Genomic DNA, 22410 nt, shown 5'->3' with positions numbered 1-22410 from the left:
AATGCAAGATAGCTGACAGATGGTACATAACAACAGCACACAGATATGGGTTGTAAAGCTGATTTACTTCTGCTCACTCCAAGTATCCTCTGAATAACCTGAAATGAATAGAAAGTAACACATGCTTTGTTTGTGCAGTATGTCACATTCTGGCCGTGCTTAGTTCTATGTTAATCGAGTAGTTTCACAGATTAACAAAAAGAACAGATTAAAATCACATTATTCAGTCCCTGGCTCCTTTATTCAAAATTGTTTAATTTTACCCCAGATTTGAGATTTTCTACTCCTGTTCCTCTCTAAGTATTACCAACTCTCCTACCTTCCCTTGACCACAAGAGACAGCTCACTCAATCTCAGATCCTTCCTGGTGTTAATTAATCAATAGGAGATGAGCAAAATTTCTAACTGTTCTTCCTGAGGTACGTTTCTTGCTCACTTTGTATGTGTATTAATACCTAAGCCAAGATCAAAACTTCAGCAAGGTGTCATGGATCACAAGTTTGGTCCTTGGAAGGTAAATTTAGAAACAGGGCAAGATAACCTGGGACTGCAATAAGCCACAAATAGAAACAACAAACATTATCAAATGAGAACACTGCAATAGACAAATCAAACAAGTGAGCAGACAGATGGAATGCACAATACTTATGTGGAAAAAAGACTGAGGCAAGAAAGAAAGACTATACAGTAAAACATATGTTCACATCTTCAAATCTTCAAGAGACGTCAAATAACAAAATAAGTTAATTACAAGGAAGGCCACCATTTCTTTTTGAGGTAAATGTTGCAGAGAGCTGCCATTTTAAATGCTTCTGCATTCAATTTAGAAACAGGTTATGAAAAGAAATTAAGTGTTGAAGGCAAATTAAGACTGGATGAATATTATGAATCTTTTATCCAAGCTAGAACGACTGACCTACCACACACAAAATGCTGCCACCCACATACCCTTTCCATGTTGTTATGCAAATGCAACATGTCTGCTCTGTAATAACTTTATAATAGCTCTTCAGGGCAAACCCAGGCTTACTTCTGGCTATGCTAAACAATAAATATCTGTGTCCTGCCCATTTGTAATAATTTGGATGAGATGTGGTAAGTAAAAGAAATGCAAGAAAGGTACGTTGAGGTAACCTATGTTGACAAATGTAACTGCTTTTATTAATCTTGAGTTCCTGTTTGAGATAACTAGCATGCATGATATTGCTAGTTTCGTACCAATATGTAACATGATGGTAATACATAGCATAACTACTCACTAACAACTGAAATCATCTGAATGAATTCTTGTATGTTTCATCCACATTGCCATGTATAAAAGTAGACCAAATGACAAACTGGATTCCACTACACTAAAAAAATCTAAGTTGCAAAAGAGTTTCAGTTGAATTTAATCTTAATTTGTACATTACTTATACAAAACTTGAGCACTGATTAGAGGAATTCTTAGCTAAACACTTTGAAGGATAGATACCATACATTTCATCCTCCCATGTAATCCTCCATGAGAACCAAGCCAAACACAGTATTATGACTGTATAGACAACTTTTCTTAAAGATTCATATTCCCATGTACTGAAGACACAAGAATGCCTAAAACAAGGACCAGGAAATAACTTGTGATACCCTGGTTATTCATCCTGCAAGGTTACAACCAAAAATGGGAGGCCGAAGAGCATCATGGTCCATAAACTTAAATTAACGAAATTAAATGTTAATTTAGCAAGGGTGCATTAAAGTCTTAGGACTAACAAAAAAGGTTGCGCTTAGTGATTAATTTTTGAAAATGAATACATCTTCTCATGTCCTTTAGCGAAGCTTCTGTCTCAGTTTATACTTTCAAATAAGATTTGATTTTAAAAATTGCTTCATTCTTTTGTACATCTTTTTGCAGGACCACTAGCTTTCTTGAGGGCCTTTTCGCAGCTAAGATTAGAGCAGAAATTTAGTCACAAATAGATGGAGTGAGTTTAGCAGGTCTACATATCACAACAAACAACATGGTTTGATTTGTCAACTACAAATTATCCTGCAAATTATTATTATGTTTGTCAGATAGCACACATTGCTCTGATATCTTTGTTCCCATTCTATTCTTTTTGAGAGCTGCTTCAAAACTTGGCACAGCTTTCTTATTTTAGAAGTTAACTTTGCTGTCACAGACTGGAACATTCCAATAAATATCTAAGACACATCTTAAAAGCAAAGTAATAATAGATGCATTTAGCTTGAAATGTTCTGATGTTGAAGTTGAAGCATTTTACAGAACTAGCTTTACTTCAGGATCAAATAAGAAAATGCTGGAAACACTTAAAATGTCTAGCAACACATCTATATGCATGCATAAAGGTGGTGGGGGTGGGAGGTCAGGACGAGAAACAGATAAACAGAACCTGTAACCTCTCATCAGAAATTTACACACCCAAAACATTAACATGCTTCTCTCTTCACCAACACCGCCAGGTCTGCTGAGTATCTTGACCGCTGTATCCTTATTTCAGATTTCACATTTAGTCAGTTACGTTAGATAGCTTCATGAAGTAGGGAAACGATGCTATCAATGGAATTTTTAAAAGGAAGGTGACCAATTGAGCATATTGACACTTTTTGCTGCCAGAAAGGGTCTCCGTTTACATTTCTGTTCAATTTGACACAAAATGAAAATATAGTGGTTGATCTTATAAATAAGATTCAACTTTAGCGTCACCTTTATAAATTTAGCCAACAAACTAACAGTCAGGTGTAAAATATTTGCAGGGATTAAGCATCAAAATTGCTAGCAGGCCAACTCCAAGAATATCTCCTTTGACATTTGCAACTCCCAGCATCTAAAACATGTGCCCAAATGGTCAATGAGGCATGGACAGCTGTGCTCTATTCAAATGCCATTGGAATAATCTAAATAGAACTTGAAACCTGTAATGTCATGAATTGAACTACGTAGTGTTACATCAAAACATGTACATGGCTCATTGCATTCATGTAGGAGAAAGCCCCCCAGCCCACAAGTCTTATCCCTGATGAAGGGCTTATGCCTGAAATGTAGATTTTCCTGCTCCACAGATGCTGCTTGAGCTGCTGTGCTTTTCCAGCATCACACTCTCGACTCATTGCATTCATGGCTTTTAATGAAAAGGTTTTGAATTTGACATTTTCACCTATTGTGTTCTATATCTGGAAACTCTCTTCAAAATTACCCAACAGTTTCAAATTTTTAAAAAATCTTCAGTTTTCCTTCTGATCATTGTCCATATGCTTTTGCACTATGGCACAATCTTCCCTACAAAGCCCTTGGTGGTTACTTCCATCTTTGTTCAGTGACTTTAAATTAAATTTAAACTCAGTTTCAACATGTGAAATTATCCTGCATGGTGCTTTTTGAATTAGCAGAATCAGCTTTCTGCAATTCCCCATGGTGGCACATTTGCAGAGCTTCAAAAGGAAATAAAGGTTAGGAGTAAGGAGTTGAATATTTGTATGAATGGATAGCCTGTAATTATTACAGATTTGAGAGGGCTCCTTTATTTATTGTGTAGGGGGTGGGCTGACAGTATAATTACTTATGGCTAAAGTTCAAATTGACTGTGAGAAGCTTTGACTATGTCTGGCGCAATTACATTTAGCCTTCATGATAATAGAAGCTGCATCTATAGCTCCATATTGTGAGGTCATGAAAGTGCCTCAGATGTGTTGTCAGGGCTTTCAATGTTTTGGTAATTAGTTCTTGATGTACAGGGGTGGAGCACTTTTTGTTTTTACAGGGGAGGAGACAGAAAGGGAGGCAGCAGAAATAAACTAGTTTACCTTTCATTTGACTCTTCAAATGAATTCAACAACCTGAGATTGAGAAACCGACATGGAAGTAGTGGGCAAAAGTCTAGACTGTTTCCATAGTGTATTCAGCAGCTAGTTAGAATCTCACTAGATTTTTAGGTTGCAAAGTTAATGCCTTGTTAATGAAATTTTAATTCTGATTACTAATAAGAGCACAAAACCACAACATAGAAGGGGAGAAACAGGGTCTCCTGCCTCATTGGAATTGTAACATGTGCATTTATGGGCATTTAAATACTTTTACCAGCTTTAGTGAGATGACATGATTCTGACCACCACCATATTAAAAAAAAGTCAACAAAATCCATCTCTGATAGTATGAGTAAACTGGCTTTATTAACTTTAGGGGAAGCGACTGCCTAGTGGTAGGCTGGACTGTTAACCCAGAGACCCAGGTGATGTTCGAGGAACCTAGGTTCAAATCCCATCCATGGTAAATGGTGGAATTTAAATTCAATTAAAAAATTGGAATCAAGAATCTAACGATGATCATGAAACAACCCATTGCAGATTGTTGGAAAAACCCATCTAGTTCACTAATAAGCTAGGGAAGGAACCACCTATCACTCCCTGGTTTGGTCTGCATGCGATTCCACACCCACAGCAACATGGTTAATTCTCAACTGCCCTCTGGGCAATTAGGGAGGAGCAATAAATGCTGGCCTAGCAAGCTATGCCTTCACAATTTAAAAAAATTGAGTATGGATAATGTTTGATTTTTGGGTGTTACTAACATGGCTGGCATTTATTTTCATCTCCAGTTGCTCTGGGAATGTGATGTCCTTACGAACTAAGTAGTTTCTTGATAAATGGAATGGCTCGATATTTCAGGTGCAGTTGCATCCATGTGCAACAAGAGTCACATATAACCTCAACAGGTGAAGGCAACAACTATCCTTCCCCAACATGCAGTACACCAGTTTTGATGGAACACTGGATGGTCTATATCAAAATTCTGACCCCTACAAACCCTGATGTTATACTCCAGTGATTGAGTAAGTTTTTAACCTACATCTCCATAAAATTTCAGCTCAACTCCAATTCTTCAAATGGTAGGCCAAACAAGTTGCCTGTTCTCCAAATTAGTCGATCTCACCAAATATTCTCACAAATGAGGTCAGACCCACTCAGCTGTTCTTTAGAGCGGCCCAGATCACCCAAACATTAAGATAGATAGATTGGAGAGCCAGGTAACTGATAGTGTGCCTATGTAGCATGGAAGAACAAACTAAGTCAAGTACAACATTTGGGGACTCTCTATAGATTTGGAAGCTGCTCAGCTCAGTCAGTGACAGATTCAGTCACACACCATGACTGGACAGTGTAATCAAGATCAACATGTTATTAAGAAGATAATGCAAAATGCTGGCCAAAAGTTGAAATATTAAACCAGGAGTGCACCAGCCTGATGCCATACATAGCAATTTAAAAGTTAATTATATTGTTACAATTAACAATGAAGAACATACAATTGTATACATATACGCACATAGACTTAGTTTTGAGACAATATTATCTAATCACTCAAGTTGCTAAGTGGCAATTGACAAGTTTCATTTTGAAGGCATACAGCCAAACACGTTGCCTTCGATCATGTCAAGGCCATCAAGTGAAAACACAGTAACTTATTTCAATTGTTTCTTTTGTTCAAGTATAAAGTACAGATTCAGCCTTCAGCCTCTGTATCCCTGGCTTTGTAATTTCCTGCTGTTTTACTGTATCAGTGCTTCGCCAGTGTATACTCAAAAGGTCAATGATGACGTATGATCGTTTAAAGTACCTTAGAAGTCTAGTTTGTATGTCTCCTGCAACAGAATTAATATGCTAACGGAGCACAATCCATTAACAACGCAGATATAGCTCACCCATCTCTACTTAGTCTAATGTTTTATCATGTTCCCATCCAGTGCTGATCCCTTGAAGCATTTACTCTGGATTACACGATCACAAGGACTTGTAAAATGGTAATATCATTTAACAAAGTTCGGCTGCTTTCAAGTTTAGTTAAATAAACCAGCTTTGAAATGTATTGGCCTGGAGGATTCCCTACCCTTATTTGCCGAGGGAAGTGCAGCCCTTTCAGAATCGGATAACCTCCCTCAAATCTTGCGCTTTCAATTAGTTTTGCTGTGTATATTGTAAAAGGAAAGGAACTAAAGGGCCACATACAACAATGATGTGTTAACTTAGTATCCTGCGGGAAAGTTGGTGTTTGGACGAAAACGTCAGAGCAAGAACAGAATACTAAGGAATGACAGGCAAGAATGTTCCTGCAGAGGATTAAATAGTATTCGCCTCCCCATTTAATGCATTTCGCAGAGACCTCAAACTGAGCCTCCAGTTCGAAACAGACTTTGCGTTCTTAGTTTAAATAAGAGATCTACACTTAACAACCGTATTTAACGTTGCAAACAAAAAGAAATGTCATTTTCTGTTTAAATTCCGATCGTTGTTCTACTTAGAAGTAAACAAGCCACAAATTGTCACTGTCAACAATTATATTTACATGAGTTAAACAAAGCACAAAGACATTACATGCCTTTTACTGCCTTGCAAATCACGTCTGCTTTCCGTATGGCCAACGTATAAAGCACAAGGTAACACAGGTATCAATTAGAATAGAGTCACAAACCTTCAAAATCTGATATAATTCCCTCCAACTGGTCATTAACTGATATGTCAGACATCTTCCCAAAATACTTTCCGACCCTGATTCAGTCTCACTCCAGATACAGATCCCAAAAAACAAATTGCAATACAATCCCAGCAGCCTTTTTCTTTTGAGCTGAGATAATGTTTTGTCTTCAGTACTTACTAAAATAACTTTTTTTGACTTTAGTGGGGGTTGACTGCACTGAACTACGCAAAAAGCATGCAGGATGAATGGATGGGACCCACCCTTCTCGCAGATGCAAGCAGAAAGCTGGTCAGGAATTTAACTGGCTAACGGAGACGCCTATCAAAAGGCTGTGAATTGTGGTACATTCACTGAAGCGGAAAGCATCAATAGCAGCTTGGGGGCAGCACTGTTTAGCGGCAGCGGAACAAAATGATTCTTGTATGCTACAAATGTTTGAAATGAGTTTCCAAGTCTCATTTAAAACTGCCGAGCAGAAGTTAGACCTTTAAGAATGTTTCCCTCGTAGCGCAGTTGTGTAGTTCTACAATTTCGAATTGTTGAACATTTTTCTTACTATTTAAATTATCCTGAACTATACCTGAACATTATTACAGCCATCACCAGGCTGCAAAACATTCTGACCTCGTAGTTAAAGCTGCAATTTATATTTATCCTAATTAGTCATATCCTATTGGCCTCAAATCATTACCTTCATCAATGACAAACAAGACCGCATCTGTTCCATCAGATGTTTAACCATCAGTTAAAAGATAGATTTTTGTTCCCGTCTGCTTTATAAAACTGCATTGCTAGAATGAAGTTTGAATTGAACCAAATTTATAAACTCATGGAGCAGCCTTTCCCACGAATTGAACACATGCCACAAACAATTATGCAAATTTGCATAACATACAATAGGCTGATTATAGTGCATGCTACAGTTTAATCGTATTAATTTAATAATAGCTTGCTCGTATCTGAAATGTTAATGCTATTGCCAATCCTATTAATTCACATAATTCAACTAGGAATCACAAGTTAATTCAAAAACTACCTTTATAAATATAAATCTGCATATTTTTCAGCTTTTAATGTTATTTAAGAATCAGTTTCAACAGAAATATAGTATAATGATTTGTGGATATGGTCTTCTTGAGAAATAATTCCTATTGTTCTGGTCTGCTACATACAACTAGTCATAATGCCGAAACCAATAACATCATGCCTTTTGGACTGATAAGAGCTCATTTTGATGATCAAAACAAAAAAGCAAAAGACATCTGGCAAGAGGCATGGAAAACATAGCAAGCCATGCCAAGCACCTCTTTCCTGAGGACTCCGACTTAATTTTGTGTAAATATTATGCAGCCGTTAAAGGTATATCCAAAGTTGGATAAGTGTCTTTCAGCCAAAGTACCTTTTAGATTAGATTAGATTAGATTAGATTACTTACAGTGTGGAAACAGGCCCTTCGGCCCAACAAGTCCACACCGCCCCGCAACCCACCCATACCCCTACATCTACCCCCTTACCTAACACTACGGGCAATTTAGCATGGCCAATTCACCTGACCTGCACATCTTTGGAGTGTGGGAGGAAACCCACGCAGACACGGGGAGAATGTGCAAACTCCACACAGTCAGTCGCCTGAGGCAGGAATTGAACCCAGGTCTCTGGTGCTGTGAGGCAGCAGTGCTAACCACTGTGCCACCGTGCCGCCCAAAGAAGGTTGCACTTGAAATTGGCACTGAAGTTTTCATATTTATTTATTTTTGTTGTGCATTCTTTTCATTTTGTACCTTTATCTTTAAAGTTGGTTGCCTTTTACTTTAAGCTGTTGGGAAAAACTTGGTTGTTAAAGGACAATTTCAGAGTGTGGAATATGGTGGGACTAATTGGATCCATTAAAGGTTGTATTTTAGGAAAGAGTGAAAAAAACCCAAAAAGAACATCAAGCTTTTCACAACCTCAGGACATTTCAAAAAGATGCTTCACATTTACTAATACTTTTGGAGTGTTGGGAAAAACAGCAGCCAATTTGCAGACTCTAATTGTTGCCCCAATATATGAGTGTTGGTTCAGATTTGGGTGTCTCGACTGAGGCTAGAATGTGTTTCCCGAGAAGGTGAGATCACAGGGGTAAAGCAAGAATAAAATAATTTGATGGGAACAAACCAGCAACGTGTACTACTCAATGGGCCAAAATTTCCCTTTTATCGAGTGAGACTCCAGTTCACAATGGAGCAACTCTTCAAATGTCGACTTCACTCTTCATGATTGATGCAACTGAGCTTGTGCATGCCTTCTGAGGGAGTTATGTAGCCAGAGTGGCAGAAGTGTTGCCACTGTAGGGGTTTTCCTGCACTCACACCACTGGCATAATGTTTACAGCCCAGCTGCACAACTTCAGATGCTGCAAGCCCAGAGCTGGCCTTCACATTACTGCATGAGCCTCTACATTTAGCCCAGGGGAAAGGAAAACCCTCTCTCCATTTTGCTGACAGGTACATGGAAGCTGGTGGGCTGTGTGGAGAGAAAAGTGCTCCTTTATCCAACTGACTGCCACAAAAGGCCATACGAGCAGTCCAAACCAGCCTGGACCCAAACTACAATCTTGGTCAGTGCAGTATCCCATTTGAAGCAGAACTTCTGGCATTGAAGAAAGGAAGTTACCTTTAGCACTCTGCAAGGATAAGTGCCACCATCTTCTCTCTGTGATCTCACCCTTACAGGGGCACTATTACTCTAACTCTGCTACTTCATACACAATTCACCAAGACTCGTGGACTACAACTCTCAGTATTATATGCATCATGGCTACTTAACAGCTCTCAGCAATCTCAACCTCCAAAACTATGAACACTACCTGCGCTCTGCATTTTCTACTCAGTCATTAGAGATACCTCACCACCACCTCCTACTTGTGCATGTCCACTATTAGCTCTTCTATCCACTTCCATCTTACTCCTATCACAGCTAAAACCAGCCCAAACCCTCCACTTCTCAGCCCCCTGCCAGACCTGTCTGTAATCTTGGACTTCTTCCCTTTGACATACACGTCTGACTACGATACAAACGGCAAAGATATGGATTCCAGGGCTCTGGTAGGACCAAAGATCTGACTGACCATGAACAAGCCCCTTGACTGAGGCCATTTACCACATTGGAACCAATGACATAGGGAGGGAAAAGGTTGAGGTTCTGAAAGGAGATTATAGAGAGTTAGGCAGAAATTTAAAAAGGAGGTCCTCGAGAGTAGTAATATCTGGATTATTCCTGATGCTACGAGCTAGTGAGTGCAGGAATAGGAGGATAGAGCAGATGAATGCATGGCTGAGGAGCTGGTGTATGGGAGAAGGATTCACATTTTTGGATCATTGGAATTTCTTTTGGGGTAGAAGTGATCTGTACAAGAAGGACGGATTGCACCTAAATTGAAAAGGGGACTAATATACTGGCAGGGAGATTTGCTAGAGCTGCTCAGGAGGATTTAAACTAGTAAGGTGGGGGTTGGGACCCAGGGAGGTAGTGAGGAAAGAGATCAATATGAGACTGGTACCGTTGAGAACAGAAGTGAGTCAAACAGTCAGGGCAGGCAGGGGCAAAGTAGGACTAATAAATTAAACTGCATTTATTTCAATAACAGGGAAGGAAGATGAACTCAGGGCATGGTTAGGAACACGGGACTGGGATATCATAACAATTACAGAAACATGGCTCAGGGATGAGCAGAACTGGCAGCTTAATGTTCCAGGATACAAATGCTACAGGAAGGATAGAAAGGGAGGCAAGAGAGGAAGGGGGATGACATTTTTGATAAGGGATAGCATTACAGCTGTGCTGAGGGAGGATATTCCCGCAAATACATCCAGGGAAGTTATTTGGGCGTAACTGAAAAATAAGAAAGGGATGATAACTTTATCGGGATTGTGTTATAGACCCCCCAACTGTCAGAGGGAAATTGAGAAACAAATTTGCAAGGAGATCTCAGCTATCTGTAAGAAAGATAGGGTGGTTATGGTCAGGAATTTTAATTTTCCAAACATCGACTGGGACTGCCATAGTGTTCATGGTTTAAATGGAGAGAAATTTGTTACATGTGTACAAGACAATTTTCTGATTCAATATGTGGATGTACCTACTAGAGAAAGAGCAAAACTTGACTTACTCTTGGGAAATAAGGCAGGGCAGGTGACTGAGGTGTCAGTGGGGGAGCACTTTGGGGTCAGCGACCATGATTCTATTCGATTTAAAATAGTGATGGAAAAGGATAGACCAGATCTAAAAGTTGAAGATCTAAATTGGAGAAAGACCAATTTTGATGGTATTAAGCAAGAACTTTCAAAAGCTGATTGGGGGCAGATGTTTATAGGTAAAGGGATGACTGGAAAATGAGAAGCCTTCAGAAATGAGACAACGAGGATCCAGAGAAAGTATATTCCTGTCAGGATGAAAGGAAAGGCTGGTAGGTATAGGGAATGCTGGATAATTAAAGAAATTGAGGGTTTGGTTAAGAAAAAGAAGGAAACATATGTAAGGTATAGACAGGATAGATCGAGTGAATCCTTAGAAGAGTATAAAGGAAGTAGGAGTATCCTTAAGAGGGATATCAAGAGGGCAAAAAGGGGTCATGAGATAGATTTGGCAAATAGAATTCAGTAGAATCCAAAGAAATTTTACAAATACATTAAGGACTAAAGGGTAACTAGGGAGAGAATAGGGCCCCTCAAAAATCAGCAAGGCAGCCTTTGTGTGGAGCCCCAGAAAATAGAGGAGATACTAAATGAGTATTTTGCATCAGTATTTACCAGGATATGGAAGATGTAGACTATAGGGAAATAGATGGTGACATCTTGAAAAACTGTCCATATTACAGAGGAGGAAGTGCTGGATGTCTTGAAACACATAAAAGTGGATAAATCCCCAGGACCTGATCAGGTGTACCCCAGAACTCTGTGAGAAGCCAGAGAAGTGATTGCTGGGCCTCTTGCTGAGATATCTGTATCATTGATAGTCACAGGTAATGTGCCGGAAGACTGGAGGTTGGCTAACGTGGTGCCACTGTTTAAGAACGGTGGTAAGGACAAGCCAGGGAACTACAGACCAGTGAGCCCAACGTCAGTGGTGTGCAAGTTGTTGGAGGGAATTCTGAGGGACAGGATGCACATGTATTTGGAAAGGCAAGGAGTGATTAGGGATAGTCAACATGGCTTTGTGCGTGGGAAATCATGTCTCACAAACTTGATGGAGTTTGTTGAGGAAGTAACAAAGAGGATTGATGAAGGCAGAGTGGTAGATGTGATCTATATGGACTTCAGTAAGGCGTTCGACAAGGTTGCAAGACTGATGAGCAAGGTTAGATCTCATGGAATACAGGGAGAACTCGCCATTTGGATACAGAACTAACTCAAAGGTAGAAGACAGAGGGTGGTGTTGGAGGGTTGTTTTTCAGACTGGAAGCCTGTGACCAGTGGAGTGCCACAAGGATCGGTGCTGGGTCCTCTACTTTTTATCATTTACATCAATGATTTGGATGCAAGCATAAGAGGTACAGTTAGTAAGTTTGCAGATGACACCAAAATTAGAGGTGTAGTGGACAGCGAAAAGGGTTACCTCCGATTACAACAGGATCTGGACCGGATGGGCCAATGGGCTGAGAAGTGGCAGATGGAGTTTAATTCAGGTAAATACAAGGTGCTGCATTTTGGGAAAGCAAATCTTAGCAGGACATATACACTTAATGGGAAGGTCCTATGGAGTGTTGCTGAACAAGGAGACCTTGGAGTGCAGGTTCATAGCTCCTTGAAAGTGGAGTCGCAGATAGATAGGATGGTGAAGGCGGCGCTTGGTATGCTTTCCTTTATTGGTCAGAGTATTGAGTACAGGGGTTGGAAGGTCATGTTGCGGCTGTACAGGACATTGGTTAGGCCACTGTTGGAATATTGTGTGCAATTCTGGTCTCCTTCCTATCGGAAAGATGTTGTGAAACTTGAAAGGGTTCAGAAAAGATGTAGAAGAATGATACCAGGGTTGGAGGGAGAGGCTGAAACGGCTGGGGCTGTTTTCCCTGGAGCGTCAGAGGCTGAGGGGTGACCGTATAGAGGTTTAAAAAATTATGAGGGGCATGGATAGGATAAATAGACAAAGTCTTTTCCCTGGGGTCAGTGAGTCCAGAACTAGGTTTAGGGTGAGAGGGGAAAGATATAAAAGAGACCTACGGGGCAACTTCTTCACAGAGGGTGGTATGTGTATGGAATGAGCTGCCAGGGGGTGTGGTGGAGGCTGGTACAAGTGCAACATTTAAGAGGCATTTAGATGGGTATATGAATAGGAAAGGTTTGGAGAGATATGGGCCAGATGCTGGCAGGTGGGACTAGATTGGGTTGGGATATCTGGTCGGCATGGACGGATTGAACCGAAGGGTCTGCTTCCATGCTGTACATCTCTATGACTCTATGACTCTAAATACCTTCCGATTTAACATTATTCATATACTTCATTGGTCAACATATAGAACTTTATCTCCTTAGCTAAAAGCAATAAATGCTGCTTATTATAATAAAAGGTTGATGAAGTGCAATCTCCAGAATATTAAATTGCACAATGTCTGATAATTAAACATTACTGCACTTCCAACCTTTTATAATTCCTTTCTACTTTACTATCAAGAGACGAACCTAGCCTTGCAGCATACGAACACAACTATTTCTCAGTTAATTGTTCCTCTTTCACAATTTTAACAAGATTAAGAATGTAATTTTATGTCCTACCTAAATTTGTTTGATATTGCCCTGCTGCATGATCCCACAATGCTAATAAATTATTATTGTATTGTTTTAAATAGGTAATGAAATATTTCCACACTACTCGCAACCATTGTCACAATTAGGCATATTGCAGACAGGTATTGCTTCTGTCAGGAAGGAGAGTTAGGCTTTTTTATTCTGCAATAAACAAAACATCTTACCGGAACTCTATCAACAAACACATCGAGTTAGACTCCATCTCTCCCCTCCCCCATCCCAATCAGAAAAGGAAGAAGTGACTTCTTCACAGGAAATAATACCACCACAGGAAATGACACCACCAACCCAGAGAAACCCAAACGTATAAATAGAAAGCAGGAATTTTCAGCATTGCTTCGCGTGAGGTCCACTGAAGATGTTACCTAGTAAGGTAATGAAACATCTGGAAATTAAGCTTTCAGCTCAGCGAGCAAACCTACATCCAAAACCTCAACTTGAGCTAGAAATCTTCTCAAAACTCGCTAAAACATCTTATCCTTCAAATTAACAGTTCCCAATTCACTCTGACACTGTCCAGTGTCAGTTTCTGAATGAGATTGCCAATACTGTAAATGCAATTTAATTGGTAGTAGAAATTGAGATGAATCTGCCCCAAATTTTGTATTATACATAGGAATTGGGCATGTTTATTAGAAATGTATCAGACTGGGACCAAGATAATTTGACATTCTTTCCTGAGACTTGGTTAGATCAAAATTCTTTGCGTTAAATTATTGTACTCGTTTGCTTCCTTTTGTGTGAACTTAAGATGGGGTTGTTGTTAGTTTGTGATCCATTCTGAAATACCTAATGTGCATCTCCATGGGCAAAAATAATTTCTAGCTAGGATTTAGCCTACAGATATAAGCACTCTCAAGTTTGATGATGGATGGACTATATCTTGGCGCAGGAGGGATTGCATCTTCTAATTAACAGTGAGGAGTAGGCCAGGCTATAAAGTATAAGAGGAGGAATTGCTTGATTTTGTTCCATTATCCTGTTAGATTGTTGCTGATGTCTGCTCTAACCTCAGTGAAAATCTCTTGCCCATACTCAACAAAAACCTAATCCATCAATTTCATGTTTGGAAATTTAAATTCAACTGAACTAATACCCATTTCTCAAAGAAAATTGGTATCTACTACATTTTCTGAGGGAAAATGCTCCTGATGCTCACTCTTAAGTGATCAAATTGTGGTTTTGTGAAGCATTTTTAAAAAAAAATTCTCCTACCAGAATGTTTCATTGTGTAAAAACAGATGTGTGTAAAATCTGTTTAAGATTGCCATTCCTTGGAAAATCTGGCCAATTTTTGCAAATGTCAGTAGCTTTTGAATATTCTGAGAACTGATGTTTCGATCAGATTATTTTATGCATTAGCAGCAAGATATGACAGACTTCACTGTCAATTCATATTTTTGTGGAGGATGAAGATATATTTAGTGATAGCATTCTGCTGGATGAGGCTTTTATGGTAGAGGATGATCCTCTGAATGCAGAGACTGGTGGGGTCAAAAGTGAGAAAAAGGGGAACCCCATCATTGTTCTGGCAAGGAGGGAAAAGGGCAATGCCAGACACGTACAAAAAAATTAAATGTAACTGAGGTCTGATGTCACCCACAGTGAGGGGATTCCTTAGGTGAGGGAAAAGGAGATGTTGGAGGAAACCCCAGTAAAGAGTTGCTCCAGAACAGATGTGATGGAGATCTGGAGTTCCCAGCTTTCTCCCTCCCAGACAGATTCTATGTTTGGTTCTTCTGATCGGAGATCCTTCCTTACGAATGTACTGATCCATCACTTATAAGCAGTGCCACATTACCTCCTTTTCCTTTTTGCCATGTTTCCCAAAAGCTGAATATCTTGAACATTTAATTCTAAGTCTTGGTCACCCTGCAGCCATGTTTCTGTATTTGGCAAATTGTTCATGGCCATTTATCTCTTTGTGCCTTCAAATAATCTTTTTGTCACACATTTTGGTAAAGAGCTCTTAATTTTGTTCTCAAGCTTCTAGGCAATATTTCTTCTCTGCAGATTATTTTACAGGAATAGATTACAGAGAACAAATTAAATAAATGGCAATAAACCCCAAGGATGTTGGAAATGTTGACATTTTAGAAATATTCCGTGAGCTGTTCCATGATACAAAATTTGTGAATTTACAGTGAATTGCAGAGCTGCACTTCTATTCTGATAGGTACCTCACAGTGAAGAGCAGTCAGGAGAAATCAAATTACAACCTATTTTTCAGGGTATTTAATTGCTGTCTTCAGAAATGTAAAAATTGCAGATCACAGACAGCCACTTTTGTAACTGTTGTCAAATAGTAAAATACATGAGATAAGTGTGAGGTTAGCATGCTGTGAGGGTAAGGGGCTAAGTAAATAGGGTAGCAGATAGGGAGGGATAGGGTACCCAGTGAGTGAGTATCAGGATACAAGAGTGCCCAAGTAAGTGAAGATTGTAGGCTAGGTCCAGTGTTGGGTCTCAGGGTGAGGGGTGGAGGTGGTGGTGGGGAGTGGGGAATGAGGATCTGAAGGCTGTAAGCAGTCTGGGACAGGCTTGGTTGGGTGTGTGGGAAGTAAGTTGGGACGGGTCAACCAAATAATTACTCAGGAGTTTGACAATGTATATAATAGGATAAGCTTTTTTTCTGAGTAACTGTTTACTTCAGCAGAAAACTATAAATTCTCTGATTTACATGGAGACTTTCAGAGGGGTCCAAGAACTGGGGAATTGCTTGGTGAAATTTTCAATTTCCCAAGCAACTCCTTCAGTGTGCTATGATGGGAATTCCATACAGTCCCTCTGTGCAATTCTCATTTATGTTGGAACGATGATTACCCGCCCATCAGAAAATCTGGGCCAGTGCTTCTTAAAATAGTGTTAATGTGTTCAAACAATTCTGGACCTCTGGCAGTTTTATTGCTGGAAAGAATGAGACATCATATACAAGATAGTTCCAGCAATTGCGCAAACGTTAAAAATAAATTGCAATCATTGAAAATAATCTTTTTTAAAGTTAGTACAGAATGGACAATTAAAGAAGATCTAAAAAAAACTACACATTTATTTCACTAGTTTAATCATAGACAGTGCTCTACCTTTAACCATATTCATTAGGTGGGCCAAAAATATTCCCACACACTAGACAAAGGTTGAAAAAATTATGGACTGGCCACACTACATCAGCTAATGCAATTTTCAGTGATAGTGTGTTCAAATGTGATCGTGTGGGTCAAATGCAGCCAGGGATAAACAGAGTAAGGCAAGAAAGTAAGGGAGATTAACATTGATCCTGAAACAGAAAGGGATCTTTGGCACAACTCTCACTTCCATCACACTCTCAACTTCATCACGTATAGCTTTACCTTCCAAGTTCACTCAAGTTGTTTAAAAAAACTAGGCTCTGCTCCCAAGGTGAAAGTGGGTACTGCAGATGCTGGAGATCAGATTCTAGATCAGAGTGGTGCTGGAAAAGCACAGCAGGTCAGGCAGCATCCAAGGAGCAGGAAAATCAACATTTTGGGCAAAAGCCCTTAGACTCTGCTCCCCAGATATGCTTCCGCCTTCTATCCATCAATTTTTTTTTATGATAAGTATTGAAGATGCTAGTTTAATAAAAGGAACTCATAAAAGGATAGTGTCCAACCTGTGTCCCTATCGAAGTGTGACTAACTGAATTTTCTTTTTATTTTCAGCTGTTGTTTATATGATCAGTGCATTAACTGGGGCCAGTTAGCTCAATTGTCTGGATAGCTGGTTTTCAACATATAATGATGTCAACAGTGTGGGTTCAATGCACATACCAGCTGAGGTCACCAATTCTTTTACCTTGTCCCTGTCTGAGGTGTGTTGATCCTCAGGTTAAACCATCACCAGTTATCTCTTTATAATTTGGGGGTGGCACACTGACTCAGTGGTTTGCACTGTTGGCTTACAGCACCAGACAGCCAAGCTCAGTTCCAGCCTTTGGTGACCGTGTGGAATTTGCAGATTCTCCCCACGTTTGGGTGGGCTTTGTCCAGGTGCTCCAGTTTCCTCCCACAGTCCAAAGATGTGCAAGTTAGGTGTATTGGCCATGGGAAATGCAGGGTTACAGGGATGAGGGAGGTGGGTCTTCTGTGATTCTGTATAGTTGAACACAAGAAAATGGTTGCAGATTTTAATTATAGAGTGCAGATATTAAGGTAAAACTGTGTAAGAAATGTAAGGTTTTCTCCAGAGACTTTACTCATCTGAAAGTCAAGATACAAGACAACTGAAAGGCAACACTTATGTATTTTGTTCATTTACTTGGTAAAGAGATATGCTGCTGTGTTTCTTTGGAAGATCTTTTCATGCTAGCACGTTCTCAGTCACTTCAAAATCATTTCTATTATATTGTCTAATGCAGTCACACAGAGCAAGCTGTCTCTTCATCTGAAAGAAGAACATTACAGTCTTACCTGTAGCACAATGTGATGGTGCAAATCATCTTGCAACTAGAATAACTTTGAAATTTAGGTTGTTTTAATGAACCAGTCCTTCTCGTGATGGCTTCACCACATCATAGATGTTGACCCTGCATCACCTCTTAGCCACAAGCTGTGGTTTTCTACATGTACTCAAACTGGGTTTAAATTTTGGACTAAACAAATTGAAGTTACTTACAAATCTCCAGAAGATACCTATACAGATTTGTGTTCTTTATGTAAATAATTAAGAGTTAATTTGTAAAAACAACGGACCAAGTATCCCACATCATTACCCTGGGACCTCCATTAACCCCAGAAACATGGCATTTTGAGCACAAGAACAGGCCCAGTGCCTCAAATGGTGCACCTCACAGCCTCTCAAATCCTTTCCATCATTTAAGAAACAAAATGAGAGTTAATTAAGAGTTCCATCTAAGAGTTAGATGGAATGCTCAACAACATCCAGGACAAGACAGACTGCTTTGTTGACACTCACTGCTATACTTGGAATCCACCCTCCAGGTCATGTGCAGAATGGATATCGTCCCTGCCTCTAAGCCAGCAGCTCTAGTTTAAGGTCCTCCAGGATTTGGTTGCCAAGGAGCATGTGTTCATAACATAGCCAAATGGACTGAGCATCAACCTGAAAATCCTTCCAGCACCTACCAATTACATGCAGTAAGAGCAGGAGAGATTCCTGGGTAGCCATGTTTTAGATTAGATTAGATTACAGTGTGGAAATAGGCCCTTTGGCCCAACAAGTCCACACCGACCCGCCGAAGCGCAACCCACCCATACCCCTACATTTACCCCTTACCTAACACTACGGGAAAATTTAGCATGGCCAATTCACCTGACCTGCACATCTTTGGACTATGGGAGGAAACCGGAGCACCCGGAGGAAACCCACACAGACACGGGGAGAACGTGCAAACTCCACACAGTCAGTCGCCTGAGACGGGAATTGAACCCGGGTTTCTGGTGCTGTGAGGCAGCAGTGCTAACCACTGTGCCACCGTGCTGCCCACAATTGGAATGGGAATTGGAGCTTTGCATCCATTCATCTGGACAATAACATTCAGACTTATTGGGAGAGTGGTTGTCTGAGGTGGCTTGGCAGCTAGTGTGGATCAGGTTTCTGCCAACAGCAAGGGTTTGCCCTGGTTCTGTTGAAAGTAGGATTGAGGACCCAACCTGTGGTAGTCAGCCTGGTCCTGTGGGTCAGGTCTGCCTTCAGAGAACTGAAAATCTACCGTCTACCTTTACTGTGTTGTGTCTACTATGTGTCGTGTACAGGGTATATAATAGCAACTTACTACATTTACTTTTAGCACCACCTGACCATATATGACCTCTAAAAGGGGCAAGAACAGCTATGACATGGGAGTATCATCAGTGTTAACTTGGTCTTTAAGTCTTGCCATCTTAACTGAATAGATTGTGTTGTTTCTTTCATTGTCACTTAGTCAAAAGCCTGGAATTCTCTGCATAGCACTTATAGTGGGAGCTCCAGCAGAACAAGCATTGCAGTTGTTTACAGAAAGCCCACCATCACACTCAGTGCATCTAGAGATTGGTAACAAATATGATTTTAGTCGTGTCGCCTACAGTTTAATAAAAAAAAACACAAAAAGTTATTGTATCTTTACATATCGATGATGCTGTGGAATTTTTTTTCATTAAGGGAGTGTGTCTAACTGATAGAGTTTTCTACAGGCCTTTTTAAACATTGCAGCCATGCAAAAGTTCTACCCACATCATGAATTTACATTCAAAGGATTAATACAAGCCAGGACATGCAATGACATGTCACTAGACATGAAACCCGGACAATCCAATATGGTTTTTTGTTTACAACACAGACATATCATAAACAGAGTTGACAAAGTTAGCATCAGAATATTAATATCAGGGGAAGTGTTTAAAATTCTCTACATCTCACCAGTTAAGATGCCTTCGGTTGAGTTGTTGCTTGTAGCCAACCAAGACTTACTGTGAGGAAATGTTGCTTGCATTGAGTATTCGGGTTAGTGCTACAAAAGCTTTATTTGGACCCAAAGCCCATCTGCCTCTTTTGCAAAGAGATCTTGCATATACCAGTGTAAATTCCTAGCTCATTTAGCCTCAATACTTCTGGTAATAGCATTTCCACAGGTATAACATCTTTGCCAAACAGTTCATGGACAGTAAAACATTCTTCCTGCTTGACTGTTTACACCATTAGATCTCTGCTAAGCATCTTAATCTTTAGAATTATTCTGTTCCTGTCATAGCATAAGACAGTGCAGTCTTCATGAGACAAATTTCTTAATGTCAGAGTAGAAAAGCCAGATGCACTGCTTTGACTTTCACCACTACTAAAATATGCAAAATGACAAAATAAATCTTTCTGTAGTCAAGGATTACTTTACTTACTGCTTGTCATTACAAATGGTTATCATTGTTTGATGTTCATTTCACGACCTGACTATAACTGAGGTATTAAGCTGTCAAAATAAAATGGGACAATGCTTCTATGTTTCAGATCTGTCCTCAATACTTTCCTAAAATTGTCCTCTTAAGGTCCAGTGCATAATTGTACAATGGTATAAATCGCAGTGTAAGAATAGGGCGCTCGTGACCAGAAGTGGATTTACATCCTCCCCATTTGTTTCTCCAACCTTTCAGTAAGAAGACTGAAAATCATTTCAGTGAATTAAAGCTTGACACAAGTTATTAAAGTTGCTTCAACATGCAGGAAGTGACCACACAGCTGTTCACTGAACAAATTAAACTTGCGTTTAAAAACATGCCCTCCCCTTCCACTGGTTTTGGCCTTACATTTCTCTCAAGTTTAATTGCAAAAACTAGCTTCCTGTGTCTCGATTTCCAGCTGTGAGGCAACACAGTGTCTCCGATATGAACCCTAACTGAATTGCCATGTGTTCCAATGCCTCTCTAGCTGTTACTTTTCTTATTTGTCCATGGAATGAGGGCATCACTGGCAAGGTCAGCTTTTCATGCCCATCTCTAATTGCCTAAAAGGCATTTAAGAGCCAATCACATTGCTATGGGTATGATATTATAGACGCTGGGTTTCCCTTCTGGTAGTGAGCCCCCTGCATTTTTACAATCGACAGTGGTTATCTGAATCACACAAGTGTCATGATGCAGGAGGCAACCATTTGGCCCATCATGTTTGCACTGCTTTTCCAAGTGAATATCATGCCGTAGTGATTTTCTAATGCCGTAGTGATTACTTAAATAGAAGCAATGCCCTCTTGATTGCTTCAACTGAATCTGCCTTCACCATATTGCCAAGCAATGCATTTCACACCCTAATTACTCACCATGTCAAAAAGCTACGTTCTTCTTAAAAAAAATCACTTTAAATCCTCTTTTTCAATTTGCTTTTACAAGTGAGAAAGATTTCTCCTCATCTGTTGTGTCTAGACTCCTCATAAATTTTGTCAACTTCCATCTCATCTCATAGCCTTTTCTTCTTCAAGGAAGATAGTCATAATTTTGCAACCTATTTCCATAACAGAAGTTTCTCAACCTGGAACAATTCTTATAAGCTGCTTCTGTCCTGCCTCCAACACGTTAGCATTTGCATAAAACATTTGTGAACAAGACTCAGATTATTTCAATCCTTCAGCTTTCTGGTACCTCTCCTGAGTCTCAGGAAGATTGAAAGATTATGGACTGTGCCCTTGCAAGTTCCACTCTCATTTCCTTCAATGTTCTTGGATGCAGTTCATACCACTCAGTACATTGTGAACATTAAGTACCAACAGTCTGTCCAACACCTTGTCCATTTCAAATCCTTTTATTGATAGAGTTTCTTCCTCGGTCACAGTGACCTGGATAGCACCTACCTCTTCAGGCGATGTAAAGTATTGATTTAATACTTCAGGAATGCTCCCTGTCCCTTGGATAAATACTTTTTTTGATACTCCGTTGACTCTACTCTTCCAGGTACTATTTATTTTACTATTTATATTTCTATCTAAAATGTTGGCTTCTCCTTTAGTCTTTTCTCATAATTCCTCGCTGGTTCTTTAATATGCTTTTCCCCCCCTAAATCTGCCTTCTGAATGTTCTGCATTCCTTTTGGTTTCTAATTGCATTTTCCACCTGATACTTGTCAATAAGCGCACTTTTTATTTTTTTATCTTAATTTATGTCTCCCTTGTTATCCAAAGACATCTGGATTTGTTTGTCTTACGTTTCTCTTTTGAGGTAATGTAATTTGAATGTACTTGAACCATTTCCTCTTTGAAGATAGCCCATTTGTCAGTTTTTCCCATCAGTCTTTCTTTTCAGTCTATTGTGTCAGCTCCATTCTTGCCCTGGTGAAGTCAGCTGTCTGCCAGTTGGTTTTGTTTAGTCTGGATTGATGCCAGTCAGGCTACACATCATCCTGAATCTTACAATACAAAGATCATTTCGCCCAAATGTTCTCTCAGTGAAACTTGATGCACCTGGTTCATCTCACTTTAAAGAATCTAGTTCAACACTGCACTTTCTTGCTGGACTGGATACATGTTGCTGTGAGAAATTCTCTTGAACACAATCTAGGAACACTTGCTCATTGCTACCCCTTACACTACCAATTTTCGATATTTATGTTTGGGTAATTTAAGTAATCCATTATAAGTACTCTATTATCTTGGCATCTCTGTAATTTCCCTGCAGATTTGTTCCTCTAATCCTTCCCTCGAGTTGGTGGTCTATA

The 22410-nt window shown here is 39.7% G+C and overlaps 1 protein-coding gene across 4 annotated transcripts in view; it reads right to left on the bottom strand.

Annotated features, from left to right (window-relative positions):
• The window catches only part of LOC140463954 (septin-9-like), a 299673-nt gene that overhangs the window by 159842 nt on the left and 117421 nt on the right, over window positions 1-22410 (bottom strand). Inside the window, exon 1 of one of the 4 annotated variants that reach the window (XM_072558448.1) lies at window positions 6467-6737. The exons of the other annotated variants lie outside the window; for them this stretch is intronic. Within the exon in view, the coding sequence (XP_072414549.1) occupies window positions 6467-6521 (55 nt within the window). The 5' untranslated portion in view covers window positions 6522-6737. Of the gene's footprint in view, window positions 1-6466; window positions 6738-22410 lie in introns of those variants that run through there. 4 annotated transcript variants of the gene reach the window in all.

This window comes from Chiloscyllium punctatum, chromosome 39 (genome assembly GCF_047496795.1).
Source record: "Chiloscyllium punctatum isolate Juve2018m chromosome 39, sChiPun1.3, whole genome shotgun sequence".
NCBI classification, from domain to species: domain Eukaryota; kingdom Metazoa; phylum Chordata; class Chondrichthyes; order Orectolobiformes; family Hemiscylliidae; genus Chiloscyllium; species Chiloscyllium punctatum.
This window is presented reverse-complemented; position numbering and strand designations above follow the sequence as displayed.